Genomic DNA, 15,286 nt, shown 5'->3' on the forward strand with positions numbered 1-15,286 from the left:
TGTGCACTGTGTAAACAATGAGTGACGTATACGCGCGAGAGATCACTTCCGGCGCTTGCGTAAACTACGCCAGAGTGCGTACACCCCTCACGCATCGGATGCCGTGCGCGCGCTCAAAGACAGTTGGACATAGTGGGGTATTAGAGGTAAAAAATGATATAAATACTGTTCGGTTTCTCGCACAAACCGATCGTTTCGTGTCTTAGGACATCAGTGTGTCGTCACGAGCCGCAGGGTTTAATTTGGATTTGTCTGTGCATGTTTTTTTTACTCTCATAGATTTTGTTACCATTGCCATGCATTATACGACTGAGACTGCAACGGTTAAAGTTAAAAATCATCATATGTTTTCTACTGAACAAACAAAGTCACCTACATCTTGGATGCCCTGGGGGTAAGCAGATAAACATCACATTTTCATTTTTGGGTGAACTATCCCTTTAACGTAAACAGCTGAGAAAGAAAACGCATGTGTATCAGTACCTATATTGGATCCGTGCTTTTCTTAAAGTGAAAGCAAAATCTCACTGATTTTGACTGAACAACTTTTATAAGGATTCATCTATATGTAATCTATACAGTAAAGACTATGCAGTGTTATTTTACATTTGATTACATTTCTGTACCTGGAAATTTATTTTAGATCTACCTGAAAAACACTGTTTATTTAATTTGTGTCTTTGTTATACTGTATTTATTTTCTGCTATTGCTTGTAATTTGGTTCTGTAGAAAAGGTTTTTAGCACTGAGCCCATAGTAGCAGTGGAAAAAAAGTATGAAATAAAGTCAACAGCTTAATTTTTTATTTTATTTTTTCTACATTCATGTATTTTTTTCTACAACTGGAGTATCTCATTTGTGTTGTTTCCTAATTATAATTTACATTATCTTACACATTGCATATTTTAGCACAGAAACCTGAAAGACTGTCTTGACTCTTGTCATATCTTAAGATTACTGATCTTGTGTGTGACTTGATTTATTTTTTTCTCTTTCAATTATTAATTTTTCTGTATTATTTTAGAAAAAAAAGGGTAGGCCTATTTTTTGTTGTGAATGTCCCAATTGAGGAACAGGGTGTGAAAATTTAAGATAAATGTTCATGTTATATGTTTTGGTTGCATTTGTGAGTTAATAAAAATGTAGATGGTTGTTTAAAATAGGTATATAATATAATAATATCGATCAATATTCTCCTGTATCGAACCGTACCGTTAATTTTTTTGAAGTATTGACAAATATCGTATCACTGGGTATGAGAATCGGGTATCGTGACGAACCATCCAATTTTCACCCCTTATAGAGCTGCATTATAAGGGCCTCGGTCACATCCCGTGACAGGTTTCCTACATACCTGGACAAAAAAAAAAAAGTGATAAGCAAATAACAATGAGTGACTTGCTAAATAGAAGAAACATGTATTTGAATCTATAATTTGATACACTAATTATAGGCGTCCATGCGCGCAATCTGTGCCATCTTCAAGTACCTGAGTTCCAATGATCCAACTCATTTACATTATAAAGGAATTAGGTAGGCATGAGGACCCACGGGCCGTTACTTAACCTTAAAAAAACCTCATTAGTCATCCGGCAATGAGCTGCTTATTGTCGTGTATACAGGTTTGAAACAGAGATGACACAACGGAGCACACAGCCAGCGTGAACGACCAGCAACAAAAGCTCTCCACTGAGAAGTCTGCTATGACCAAAATATTCGCAATTTTCACATTTACAATCTGTATTTACACATGTCTTCGTGTCAATTGCACAAGCATGCAGCATTTATAGAAGCGAAGGGTTATACATACGTGAGTGAATACACTAGACTGGCTCTTTGTCTAGCAATGCTGTAACGACAATGAGCTTTCAGTAAGTACAAGGCAACTTCACACTCAAACACAGACAGCAGTGTGAGCGTGAGCGGCCCTGCTGTGGCCTCGACAGGCCTGCTGCAATTATCTAAATTAACTCAACAACTAGCACATGGGGCACGAAACGCTTTGAAAACACACAACTGTCCTTTGTTTAACGGTCTTCGGCGACAAATATAACGTACATCTTTAATTCCAGCAGTCGGAGTTTTTGTTTAAGGCACACGGTGTACACGTCTGCTTTGTGGTTGTACGTTACGTTAGTTCCCTTTGCATCACACTCAAGACTGTTAACAACTACAAACAAGCTAAATGACAAATCAGAAAATGTTTTTGAAGAGATAAGACAGGAATGACTGATGATATGATATGAAGTTGGCTGTCTGAAGTGTTGGCGTGCAATGCCAATATAACGTTACGTACAGGGTCTTGGGCTGCTCGTCGTCCATCATATTTTCCCGATCGAATTAAGACACCGAACCCTGAGAGAAAATCCTCTTGTGTAGATGTTGAGATGATCTCGAGTTCCGCCCGTGTCCCGCTCTTTCCACTGTTGTTACCCTCTCTGTTCTCCGCCAAACCTGTTATAACGAGAGTAAATGTGAAATGCCGCCGCGGCTGACTCCAGTTATGAACAATGGAAAGGCGACATAAAATGGCGGAAGAACCGGACCGGAAATGAAAGCGCGCATGCGCGTACGAACTACAAAGCGCACAGAAAACAAGCTTTGAAAATGCGCCTGAGTTCTGTACATTACATTAAACAGTAATTTAAGTACACTATATGTGCAGTGTTTAGAAGGAAATAACAGTTAGAAAGTAGAGAAATGCACTGAAATGTTTATATTTGAAGACCAAAAGCAGTGCGCCGCCCGGGAATCGAACTCGGGTCGCAAGAATGGGAATCTTGCATGATACCACTACACCAGCGGCGCCGTATGTAAACAATCACACATGTGGCTTATCATGCTTGTGTAATCATGCGTATGACATGGAAGGAAGCGAAGTTGTGACATTAAGTCGACATTATCAAATTAAAAAATAGAAACGATGACATACTAAACCTTAACACTGGGTTGACATTAACATAGGCTAAACTATGAGATAAAAAATCAATTATGAAAAAAAGTCGTGTCGTAATGACGTTTTATCTAATTGTGAATAGCTTTATAAAGCTGTGCACCGCAATTAATTCGGCTCTTTAAAAGTTTATATTCAGATATATGCATGTATTAAAATGTATTCATGTAACAATTTTAAGATATTGTTGACAATGTAACCATAGCAACATTTCGACGTCCCTGACAGTGTGGACATTTGCATTGTGAGAGACTGAGCTGAACCTATCAATATGCCTATACTCAAAATTCCTATCAAACATTATTTAGGAATAGTGTCACAGTCTCAACAAGAGGATTTAAAAAAACGTTTCAGAAAAAGGGCCGAAGAAACTGATACTGCTAGAAATGCCACCGATGTCAGAAGGTATCTGAATAAATAAATTACAAATTATTTTTTTTGCTGCGAAAGCCAAAACGAAACAACGAAAAAAAAAATAGTACGCTACATCCATCCATTAAAATGTATATTATTGTTATTAAAATGATTTTTTATTAAACTGACATTAACTATGACATTTGTCGTATTTTACAGAACCCCCTTTGAAACAACAGAAGGCTTCATTGAAAAATACAATCAAGCACAAGGCTGCAAAGAGCAGGAACAGTATGAACATCTTGCAAAGCAGTTTCTTAGTCGATGCAAGGTATTAGGCTAAATATGCTTCCTTAATTGTTCACTCAGTTTAAATTGTTTTAGAAATAAGGCTTCATTATGGAGATGTATTCGATTCCGAAAAACCCTCGAAAAGAACTTCTGACAAGTTGTAATAAATCGACATATTACTCTCTCCAGCCACACGGTGGAGACGAACCTCCATTGATGAAAACATTCGACTCAACCAACCGCAGTGATTCGCTTTTTGTCCTCAGCGTCGTGCAGGATTCACATCTGGAGGTGAAGGCAAACATGTTGATCTCCCCGGGGCCTGGACACAGCTTCTCCTGCTGAGCTTGTGCAATGGAAAAGTTAGAAATGGTGTGTCAATAACTTGCAGAGGCTGACAGCTTCTATTTCTACAAATGAATCATCTGTTTCAATTGCCTACAGATTCACAGTGAGACTGTCCATGTGTTAACTCCAGTACTCAGAACATATTAGTACTTTTATATGCCATAAGACTGAATAATTACAATACTCACATACCATGGTTACACTCCAAGGTACTTCTAAGAATATTGTGGTACATCAATTTCAAAAAACATATTACCATGGTACGTTTTGGTGTATTTGGTTAGTGGAAAAATGACAGATGATGCTCATGATTTTTCTTAGATTCTTTGGATGTCCTGGTCGTGTCATTGGACCATGCACCTGTTGATGCAGATCAGATCCCTGTGCTGTTCCACCTGGCAGAGTCAGCCCAGTATTTCCTGTGCTCTGAAACAACTCTTTTGGACCAGCCATGTTCTTATGAGATGAAGATGCTGCAGGTACATGCCAACACGCTATACAATCTCTAAACATGGGTCATTCTGTAATTGCATACACTTTTCATTTATTCATTATTATTATTATTTATTCAGATATTTGCTAACTAAACACAAGTAAAGCCTTTTCTCTATGTAATTACAGAAGTATCTATATATCAGTCCTTATTTAGCCTATATATCTTTCTTTTCATATATAAGTTCTGCTGACAGTTTCACTCTAATTAGTTATTTATTTTTACAGCTTGGTTATTTAGTCTCTCTGAGGCTGTTCATCTTTAAACTGACTGGTAATTTGAAAGGACATCAGCCAAGCAGCATCTATCTTCACAGCTTAAAAGGTCTGAGTCAGTCTTAGGTCAAACATTACTTCAAAATGTCAAAAATCAGTGATGCACTCAAAAGTCAAAATTATGGCATACAAGTTGATTTGTTAAGATATAACTACGAGATAAAAACCCTAAAGTTTGATGTAAAAATTGACATGAAAGGTCATAATTATGACAAAACTTGGCATTATGGAATAAAAAGTTGAAATTGTGATGATATACTAAGTCATAATTATGACAAAATGTCGATTTATGACAATAACTTTTCATGTAATGACTTTTAATATCAGAATTTTGACTTTTTGTCTTATAATAATGACTTTTTATTCATAGTTATGGTTTACCAATGATTCACAATGATTGTTTTTCTTAGTCGGCAGAAACGGGCTTTCTTAAATATGTTATATGACATCATAATTACAGTTTTTTTTTTCAACTGCTTACACACAAAATCTTTACTTGTCACACAATTTCTGAAACCTGACACTCAAACACCAGAACCACACACCAAATCTGCAAAACCATACGCTAATTCTCGCTAATTAACAGGAATTAATATTATGGCAAAGGTGTTTGCAAATGTTTGCTTTTGAGATGTGTTTGTGATATTTTGAATGCAGTGCTTCATTTTGCAAGAGATGTGAAGCATTTTGCATTTTGTGTGTGCAATTCTTGGATTTGTGTGTAAAGTTTTGAAAAAAGGATGGCAAAGTTTTGAAAATGTGTGTAAGCAGTTGAAAAAAAAAACTAATATTTTGTCAAAAAGAATGATTTAGTTATGATCTCATGACAGGTGTTTTCAAAGTATGGTAAGTAAAATTGTGGGACATGTCTCAAGAATCAGTGGAATGCATATAAAGTTAACAGCTGTCTTCATCTGTTGACAGGGCTGTTGAAATGTGAGACACGCTACCAAGAGTTCCCCGACATGTTATTTGCCGCTCACTTCATGCTGCGCTTCGGGGAGGATCTGTGTGCTCTCAAACTTACCAACGACAGTTCATTGCAGGTTTGAAGGCTGGGTCAGCTGTATCAGAAAGGGAGTGCTGAATGATTCACTGAAGTGAAAACTCTACTTGACTGACAGGTCTCTGCGGAAGCACAGGAGCATGGTGTTAACCAGATACTATGGCACTGCCTTCTCAGCTATCACTGTGTGCAAAACAATGGCACTCAGCTCTCTCAAGTGATCAAACAGCTTATGTTGCTGAGAGATAAACTTCAACATGACAACTGGTGCGTGAAGTGTTTGGGAGATGCTTTCCACAGGTCTTTACGTTATGTACGCAGCTTATAGGTGGAACTGTAGGTTAAATCCCACAGTAACATCAGGCTTTTTCACCTTCTCTTTTCTCAGGGCCCACTGTGGGTTAGGACTGATGATTCTGGGAGAGGCTGCCAAATCTAGCATGCTGTGCCTTCAGACACTTATGAACCTTCACATGACCCAAAGACAAGAAAGTTCTCAGGTGCCTAAGAAAGTAGAGGGATGGTGGGGGAAAAACACATTGAAACACTGATTGAAAGGAATGGTTAATGAAAATCAGTTGGGTTCAGATACAGATAATGACAACATTTCAAAGTTGTATGAATTTAATCTAGTTGTTGTTGTTGTTTTCACAAAAAAGTAGTTTTGTGAAAGTATTTTCCTGAGATATAATAAAATATTATAAGATAAGGTTAAGTAATAAATTCTTTATTATGATTTATGTTTTATCTCCTTGGTATTTTTGACTTTATGCCCCCGAAAACAATATCAAAATTAATATTAATTGAGAAATAAAACAACAATGGTAGAGTATACTGCAAATTTTCTTTATACATGAAGTACCTGTACGACATACTACTGTACATTTGCCAAAATGTTTCCATTGTTCATAGTATCTCAAAATGCAATGCACTTGCCCTTGCAGTTCAGCATACAGATGGCCTTAAAACTACCACAAATGAACAAGTTGACTTTAAGTCAGTGTCTTTTATTAATGTTTGCGGACTTCGGGAACATAAATAAAGGAAATTATTCTATTTGGAAATCAAAAGACTGACATTCAGTGAAAAACCTAATGAACAACCTCATCATAGAAGACGTTATATACGTAAATGTGTTCAAGAATTGCACGTTAATATCGTAATATAATATAAATAATATAATATAAAATATAATATTAATGAATATATTTTTTGACAAAAGAGATAAATGACAGAATTTTGTGAATGAGAATAATAAGAGAATTTTAATTTGTATCGAATTATTCATTCCTTACTCAAAATTCACACCCAGAACGGTTCTAAATAAATCTCTAATCATTTGATTCATTAATACTTGTTGTGGGATCTATTATTTTTGTGTATTTTGTTAACGCAGGAAATGACATCGCAGAAAGCTTCCTGGCCGTGGCAGTTGGAGTACATTTACTGCTCTATTTTGATCAACATTTGCCAAAACAGCTACTGTGCTGAAATTAAGAAAACAGCCCTCAGTGGACAGTCAAACTCTACTCAGTGCAGACGTTCTGGAGGAATTATAACCTTGCTAAAACAATGTAAGTGCTTTAAACAGAAAGATCTGCATACAACGTTTACATGAGACTAGAATCTCAGAAGGGGTTGTAGGCAATTCAGTCTATTCTGTGTGACAAAGTTTATGTACAGTGGCTTCCAAAAAGTATTAGGTCACATAAAAGTAAGATTTTAACTGATAAAACAATAGACAAAAGTATTGAGACACTTTTCCGGTTGTCAAAATGGGGGATCATGTTTGTAATTAATGTGTTGAGCGACACTACTCTCAGTGGTCGAATTGTAAAAAAAAAAATTCAGAAGGGATGGTGGTCAATTTCTTTGTCTAAAAAGGATTTTATTTAATGAAAATTTAGCCTTATTAAACTATTATAAGCTTTTATATATATATGTATATACAGTGGGTACGGAAAGTATTCAGACCCCCTTAAATTTTTCACTCTGTTATATTGCAGCCATTTGCTAAAATCATTTAAGTTAATTTTTTTTCCTCATTAATGTACACACAGCACCCCATATTGACAGAAAAACACAGAATTGTTGACATTTTTGCAGATTTATTAAAAAAGAAAAACTTAAAAGCTCCTTCTGGGGCCCGAAATGGAGGAATTTTGGTCAATACTGTTACTTAAACAATATTTTGTTGAATGTGTTTTTGTGATGGCACCTTGGCTGGTTTTGGACCATCATGGATAAATAAAGATGACAATAAAACCGCCAGGAGGTGGCAGCAAGTCCCTGTTTTAATAAATGATTTATTGGATCCAAGAGGGTCTAGCTGCAGCCTTGCACTTGCACTCTCAGACGTGCATTCTCAGACACTTGCGCTTCCGCTAGCGACGTCACTTGCATTCTTTTATTTTTTTTATTTTGTTCTATTTATTGATTACTTTGTGTTTGAATCTCTCACCATAGAGTGCAAGTGCGAGGCTGCAGCCAGACCCTTCTCATTGGATCATTCAAATCAAAGGATTCGTTCAAAACGGCGGATTCAATTAGAAACAAAACAAGTGAACGAACCGTTGAATCACTGGCTCACTTGATTCGTTCAGAAACAGATTCATTCAGGGAATGAAACTCACCGTGTTGCTCTACACCAGGGTTGGTTGCCCACACTTTTTTTGTGTGGGGATCTACTTTTCAAATGAGAAACTCACCGTGAAAAATAAATAAATGATAAAATACATATGAAATAAATAAAAAGTTTGTTGGGATGTATCTTTATATTGCATTAATTTTAATTTTAATTAAAATAATAATAATAATAATACACAACATTATTATTCTAAAGGGGATGGTTAGAGGGATGGTGGTTTTACTGAGGGGATGCTTTTTGTAATTTTTTTCCACCAGTGGGGATGCCATCCTGAGCCCTGGTTACTCAGTGTGAACTTGAGGACAACTGACTTCATACAGCTGCTAAAAATATTAGCAAATAGTGTGTCCAAATACTTTTTGGGGCCACTAGTCTTTTATCATATATTGAAAGTAAAGCACATATATCTGTGTTTGTAGCGCATGAAGACACATGGAGGCTGCGGTACAGTGTGGTTCAGGGTTTGGCACAGATCAGCCGCAGGATTACGCTTCAGGATGGTTTGAGGAACACAGCCTGGTTAATGCTGCAGAAGCACCTGAAGCAGGAGACAGACCCCCGTGTCATGAATGTTGTGAGGATCACTGAGGTACTCCAGCTTCCTGCTGCTACAGAGGAAATATAGCCCAGATATTACAACACTACTCACAGCAAACTGAAGAAAAACAAAAGCCCTTGTTTGCTTAACCTGGCCTGTCAATTACTCTTTTGAACTTTTCACTAGGTAATGTTTCAGGTGAAATCTTTTGACTTCAAACTTATTTAGAATAATTTCCTTCTACCAAGTGAGATTTATGTTCCTGAAGTCCGTAAACATTAGTTAAGAGACATTGACTTGAAGTCAACATGTCCTTATCTGGTAGTTTTAGGGTCATCTGTATGTGCATTGCGGGATATTGTGCACAATGTGCTTTGTTATTTGGCAAATGTAGTAGGTCATACAGGTATTTTATGCATAGAGAAAATTTGCAGTATGCACTACCATTTAAAAGTTACGTTTTTTTAAATGTTTTTTTTTTTAGAAGATTTATTTGAATAAAAATACAGCAAAAACAGTAATATTGTGAAATACTATTACAATTTCAAATAACTGTTTTCTGTTTTAATATATTTTGAATTATAATTTATTTCGGTGATGCAAAGCTGAATTTGCAGCATCATTACCTCAGTCTTCAGTGTCACATGATCAGAAATCATTCTAATGTGCTGATTTGCTGCTCAAGAAACATTTCTTATTATTATGCTATGATACATTTTCAGGATTCTTTGATGAATAGAAAGTTCGAAAGAATAGCATTTATTTGAAATAAAAATCTATTGTAACATCATCAATATCTTGTCACTATTTTTTTGATCAATTTTAATGCATCCTTGCTGAAAAAAAGTATGGATTTCTTAAAAAAAAAAAAAAAAAAAAACTTACTGACCCCAAACCCCAAAACTATATACTGTAAAAATGATAAAAGTAGAAAGTTATTATGTTATGCTGAGCAGTGGACAGGACAGTGTTATTTACAAAAAAGAACGAAAGAAAGAAAGAACGAAAGAAAGAAAGCAGATGTGTTTTGATATTTCACCCTCATCCAGCTGAATAATGCATGAGGCTTATGCAGATTCAGTCCAGATTTCAAGGAGTTATATTGTGCCTAGCACTGAGGTGACATAATAGAGAGCGCATGAGGCATCAGAAAGGAAAGTACATCTGAATTTAAACTAAAAGCTGAAGCACATTGTTGTAGCTTTAAACATTCATCTGGTGTGACTGCATTAAACTCTATGAAATCAGATGAGTCAAGAACAGAATCTTCATTCAAGCCTCTGCATGATCAATAGGACCCTGCAGTTTCACCCTGTTATTATCTCCTTTCCAGGGTGATAAAAGGCTTCTGGAGAACCACAGAGAGAGGATGAGAAGTTCCCACACAGTTGAAGTGTGCGTATGTGCACAGAGCGAGCGGATCACTGGTCGGCTAGCACACTCTCTTTCCCAGATCTGCTCTCCAGTTCAGCTCACTACTCATTCTGCAGACCACCGGCACAGAATAAAAACCACCAAACCCAGGAAAGAGGCAGTTTCCACAGCCAGGGCCGGAAGAGGACGCCCTGAACTGATCACACCCCACTCCATTACGAAAGACCATCACAAGACACCAAGGTTATTGGCTTCTCTTCTAAAAAACTGCATCTGCTACACTAACAGAAAAATACTGTACATCACGGGAATACCATATTTTTTAAAGAAGTTTCTTATGCTCACTAAGCTGCATTAATTTGATCAAAAATACAGTAAAAGCAGTAATATTGTGAAATAGTATCACAAACTGTGTTCTGTTTTATTATCTTTTAAAATGTCATTTATTCCTGTAATGACTCATCTGAATCTTCAGCACCCATCAGTGTCACATGATCCCACAGAAATCGTTGTAATATACAGATTTGGTGAAAACTATTTTTATTGCGTAATATTATTTTGTGGAAACAGTGATAACCTTTTAAGAGTACTGGTAGATGTTGCATAATATATATATACTACCGTTCAAGTTTCATGTCAGTAAGATTGCTCTTTTTTAAAAGAAATTAATGCTTTTATTTAGTAAAGATGCAATAAATTGATCAGAAGTCTCACCGACTTCAAACTCTTGAACTTTTGTGGTTGTTCAATTTTATTACATATCATTAACCATTCTGCTCTATAGATATTCATATTTACACTGGCAGATGAAAAACTCATATGACCGTTAAATCATTCAGTACCACTGGAATATATCAAAATACCTCAGTATTACCATCTAATAACATCACTGTATCACACGTGCCTTATTTGATCTCTTTCATTTCAAATATGTGCCATATTTGATCAGACAGGGCAAACATGAAGCTTCTCATCTGGACCTGAGAACCAGGACTGATATTGATCTGATTAAAGTTGTGGAAGATCAAGTGAGTATTGCATTCTCTTTGATTCAGTGCAGTAATCCATCAGCCAGTCAAGAGACGGCCGATTGGCTAAGCGGTCCTAACCAAGTTTAGATTAGTATTTAGATAGAGGTACAGTAGCTGTACCCAGTAACGGGACCCAAAGAGCTTGAGGCTAGAGAAATATGTGCAGAGAATTGCTAAAAATTGATTACTATTCTTTTTAAAATCTTTTAGTGGCAAAAGGAACTGAAAATAATGATGGAAAGAGAGGAAGAGATGGAAAAGACAGAGCTGGAAAAAAGAAAGCAAGAGGAAGAGGAGAAGATCATGAAGAAACGCATGGAAAAGGTCAAAAAGAACACAAAACCTTATCAGTTACCATGAAATGACAACATACGATGAGTCTTTAAAGCAACAAGAAATAGTCCTTGAAATCCAAACAAAAAAGTCTGAACATTTTTTATTTTTTTGTAACATTCCTTTCAAATGACACAGACATTCGTTGGCTACAATTGTAATTGGCAACACTGGTAAAAAGAGGCATACTCTTCAGATAGTCACCACAGTTTTCAAGATTAAAAAAAAGGAATGTTCTCACAAGGTTGGAAAGCATCGGCCTGCTTTCATTATCCAGTCACAGACCAATTTGCTCATAAAAGTGTGAATTAAGCAGCTAGTTGGAAGACAGTGATCACAACACTTCTGACTGACCAACTGAACGGCAAGCCAGTCGAAATTTTCATAAAAGGAAAAAGAAAAACATGCTGAATCAACTCAATTAACATTCGAAAAAAAAATCACAGTAGCAAGTCAACAAATAATCATCCTTCATCACGCTCAAGACAAGCAACCAACTCTTTTATCGACAGTCTGAAAGCAGATTTAAACAAGAAAACACCTAAAAAAAGACAGGAAATGGTCTCCCTTCAAGAATAAACATCACAGAATGAAGGAAAATGCATTTGAGGAAAACATTCATAACACATAACTTGTTGCAAATCTACAACATACCAGAAAAAATTCTCGAGAACTTTTGTCAGGTAAAATATGGAGAATTTCGGACTTGATTTAAGATAAACCCCGTAGGTCCCGTGTTACCAGTCGGTTTAAAAAAAATAGATCATTGTTGCATAAGACAAAAATGTGCATTTGCATAGTTTGATTGTGTAATAAATCTAAGATCATTTCCATTCATAAACCTCAACACAATCACACAAAGTTTATAATCCATAATAACCACGACACCATTTTATGATTCGTTACCCCTTTCAAATAAACCACTGCATGAATTTATATTTATTTTGATAAAAATATATGCATGTTTCTATTCATATAGCCTAATATATTAAATAAAACATTTAATTTCTTCTTTGATAATTATCATCTCTGAGAACAATGGAATTCAATTTTCAATATACATTCTTTAGGAAATTGTTGCAAGTCACCCACCCACCTTTGATGAATTTAAGTTGTTACTAAACCTATTTACAATCCTTCAGACTGCATAAAATAGACAAATTAACAAGAAAAAAGGTGGCATGTATACAGTATCTATATGTTTAAAAAAAGATAAAGACAGAATCTGAGGCTTCATCATTTAAATTTCAAGTTGCATTAAACCTATTTTAATGAATGTGATAAACACATGTAATTTGCGGTCATTTGCAAGGGACATTTAAAAACAAACAAACAACACAATAGCAATTTAGTTGATCTGCATTAGAAAATACCAAATGTATGATTGTGAAGATATGTGGATGTTTAAAGATGACTTTAATTTCTTTATACTAATTTCTCACATCCATTAAGACAAACACCACCCTGCGAGACTAAAAGGCACAGTTCAGAGTAAAAACTTTGGGATTGCAATAAAATAATCAAATCAAATAAAATTTTTGGTAAGACTCCAATCAATTTTACAATCTGTATATATTAACTTTCATCTGGGAAATATAAAACGGGAGCTTTTCTCTTCGTCATGTAACAGAAGTAAGAAGAGCGTTTCTTGCAACATGCCCACTGTAGCAACACTTTAAAAGCGTACAACAACTTGTACGTTCCCAGTGCAAAATGTCAACTCTCAGCACAGTGAATCACACATAAGAAGTGTCACATTATGTTCAATAACCTGAGAGAGCTGGTTGGGAAATCATGGGATGTTTCACATTGCGTTTTGCAGTGAAGCTTAAGGTTTCTGTCGACAATCGTTTACCGAGTCCTTGGCTGAAGGCAACAACCTCACGGCTCTCGAGTGTAAAACACAGAGGACATGAGCCGATGTGACTGCAGCTCAGCTCAGCTGCAGGCGGTAAGTCCTGATTTCCATGGGTTTAAGGCTGATCTCCTGGGGGTCGGCGTCACTATTGTGTGTGTGCATCAGAGACAGCGATACAGGAGTGATGCTTTTCACCTTCAAATCTGTCAGGAGCTTCTCTAAATGAATCTACACACGCACAGTAGAACACAGTATGGTGATTAGAGCATTTACAACACAACATGTTCAAGTATGCATTGAGTCACGGCTTTAGCTTTGACTTTTCACTTGTAAGAAGTGAGATGGTTAGCATATCTGACAGTCTGACAGGTTTAAGCTAAGCCTGTGAACTCAGTGGAAAGTAAACAACTTTCATTTTCTTATGGGACTTTTTCTGTAAATAGCTCATTTACATAAACATCTTACAGGTGACGTATCATTTTTTAAAAGTTTCTTCTGTCTCATGTTAATATGCAGAGCAACTATCAAGTTGGTTGATTTCCAAGAGTAGAGTGCAGCACTGTGACTCTGTGGCAGGGATGGGCAAACTCTGTGCTGCAGTCTTCTAGTAATCCTGAAGACATTAATTAGCTTGTTCAGGTGTGTTTGATTAGGGTTAGGGCTCAACTCTGCAGGACAGTGGCCTCCAGGTCCAAGTTTGCCGTTCCCTGCTCTATGGCATTAAGACTTTGTTTGTTTTGAGTATCTGACCAGGGGTGCGTATTAGGGATGTTAATTTTAACCGGTTAACCGTTAACCGACTGTAAGAATTTTTGACCGATTAATACAATCAGTTAAACGGTTTAAAAAGTCATTTATTTTTGTATTTTTTCAGTAATTTATCAAAATATTTAAAAAGGTTTGCTGTGTGGTTAAAATACGCTACGCGTATATAAAAAAATAGCGTTTTTTAGAGAAAGAAAACGCAAGTCGCGTATAAGTCGCATTTTATGATTTCATTCAGAAATAGGCCTAATGCCGATGCGAAATGTTTACAAACATTATAATAAACACTGTAAACATAGCAAGCTATTTTAGTTCCCTTGACTCCACAACAAATCCTTCTAAAACAGTATTTAGAAAAGAACAAGAATTAAAAATATAAGAAGCTATAGCAATATAAACGACAAGCCAAAACGAATTCATTTAGACTAAAACGAAACTGAAACCAACGTTGGGTCTCTCATTCGACACAAAATCAAATGTTTCCGTATTCGTGATGTAGGCCTATTTGAATGCCAAAATATTCATTATGTAGCCTACTTCTCTCGCGTTTCAATATCCACGTAAAACAAAATGTTTTGCATAACATCACGGCGGTACGGTGATAACACTTAACGGCACAGATTTGACTACATATTTAAACTGAGAAGTGTTTTTCCATATGTTTGACTGACTGTATTTTATTATGATAAACAGGCTGCATTGTCAAGGTAGCAATGCTTAACTGTGTGCGCGCATGCGGCGCCGGCGCAATCACTTTTTTTTTCCTTCTAACAGTGGAAGAAACTACTCCGTTGTTTTTATTGTGTACATTCACAATAAAAACAAATCTTTGTGCTTTTGTAAAATAAGCCTAAAGAAAAATAGGATGCCGCTTTCTGCCGCCTATTTCCTTTCGCGCAGCACAAAAATGAACAAACTCTGCATACTAGGCTACTTGTTTCACAGTTTTTCTTTCGTTTTCTTAATTTATTAAGCAAAAATATATTTCTCATATAGGCCTATTTATTCGTTATATATATA

The 15,286-nt window shown here is 36.1% G+C and overlaps 3 protein-coding genes and 1 non-coding gene across 4 annotated transcripts in view; 1 reads left to right on the forward strand and 3 right to left on the reverse strand.

Annotated features, from left to right (window-relative positions):
- The window catches only part of tia1 (TIA1 cytotoxic granule-associated RNA binding protein), an 8,573-nt gene extending 6,037 nt beyond the window's left edge, over positions 1–2,536 (reverse strand). Inside the window, exons 1-3 of the mRNA XM_016490514.1 lie at positions 2,297–2,536; positions 1,295–1,354; positions 224–252 (exon numbers count right to left, since the gene is read on the reverse strand). Coding sequence (XP_016346000.1) covers positions 224–252; positions 1,295–1,354; positions 2,297–2,325 — 118 coding nt within the window. The 5' untranslated portion in view covers positions 2,326–2,536. The remainder of the gene's footprint in view (positions 1–223; positions 253–1,294; positions 1,355–2,296) is intronic.
- A 201-nt stretch (positions 2,537–2,737) lies between these two features.
- Positions 2,738–2,808, reverse strand: trnag-ccc (transfer RNA glycine (anticodon CCC)). Its single transcript has one exon. It is a non-coding gene; the product is annotated as a tRNA-Gly (tRNA).
- A 407-nt stretch (positions 2,809–3,215) lies between these two features.
- Positions 3,216–12,026, forward strand: tmem232 (transmembrane protein 232). The gene is made up of 13 exons (XM_016490516.1): positions 3,216–3,358; positions 3,527–3,638; positions 3,865–3,970; positions 4,268–4,425; positions 4,667–4,763; positions 5,639–5,760; positions 5,839–5,987; positions 6,109–6,220; positions 7,132–7,294; positions 8,787–8,956; positions 10,239–10,522; positions 11,229–11,307; positions 11,521–12,026. The coding sequence occupies exons 1-13, from the start codon at positions 3,225–3,227 to the stop codon at positions 11,668–11,670; spliced, it is 1,836 nt and encodes a 611-aa protein (XP_016346002.1). The 5' UTR covers positions 3,216–3,224; the 3' UTR covers positions 11,671–12,026.
- A 248-nt stretch (positions 12,027–12,274) lies between these two features.
- The window catches only part of man2a1 (mannosidase, alpha, class 2A, member 1), a 105,283-nt gene continuing 102,271 nt past the window's right edge, over positions 12,275–15,286 (reverse strand). Inside the window, exon 22 of the mRNA XM_016490515.1 lies at positions 12,275–13,729. Within this exon, the coding sequence (XP_016346001.1) occupies positions 13,577–13,729 (153 nt within the window). The 3' untranslated portion in view covers positions 12,275–13,576. The remainder of the gene's footprint in view (positions 13,730–15,286) is intronic.

Source organism: Sinocyclocheilus anshuiensis, unplaced genomic scaffold (genome assembly GCF_001515605.1).
Source record: "Sinocyclocheilus anshuiensis isolate Anshui unplaced genomic scaffold, SAMN03320099.WGS_v1.1 scaffold246, whole genome shotgun sequence".
Taxonomy (NCBI): domain Eukaryota; kingdom Metazoa; phylum Chordata; class Actinopteri; order Cypriniformes; family Cyprinidae; genus Sinocyclocheilus; species Sinocyclocheilus anshuiensis.

Coding starts and splice junctions, on each gene's coding strand:
- tmem232 (XM_016490516.1), top strand. CDS start 3,225: ATGCCTATACTCAAAATTCCTATCAAACATTATTTAGGAATAGTGTCA. Junction 3,971..4,267: donor CAATGGAAAAGTTAGAAATG/GTGTGTCAATAA, acceptor GATTTTTCTTAG/ATTCTTTGGATGTCCTGGTC. Junction 10,523..11,228: donor GACCATCACAAGACACCAAG/GTTATTGGCTTC, acceptor ATATTTGATCAG/ACAGGGCAAACATGAAGCTT.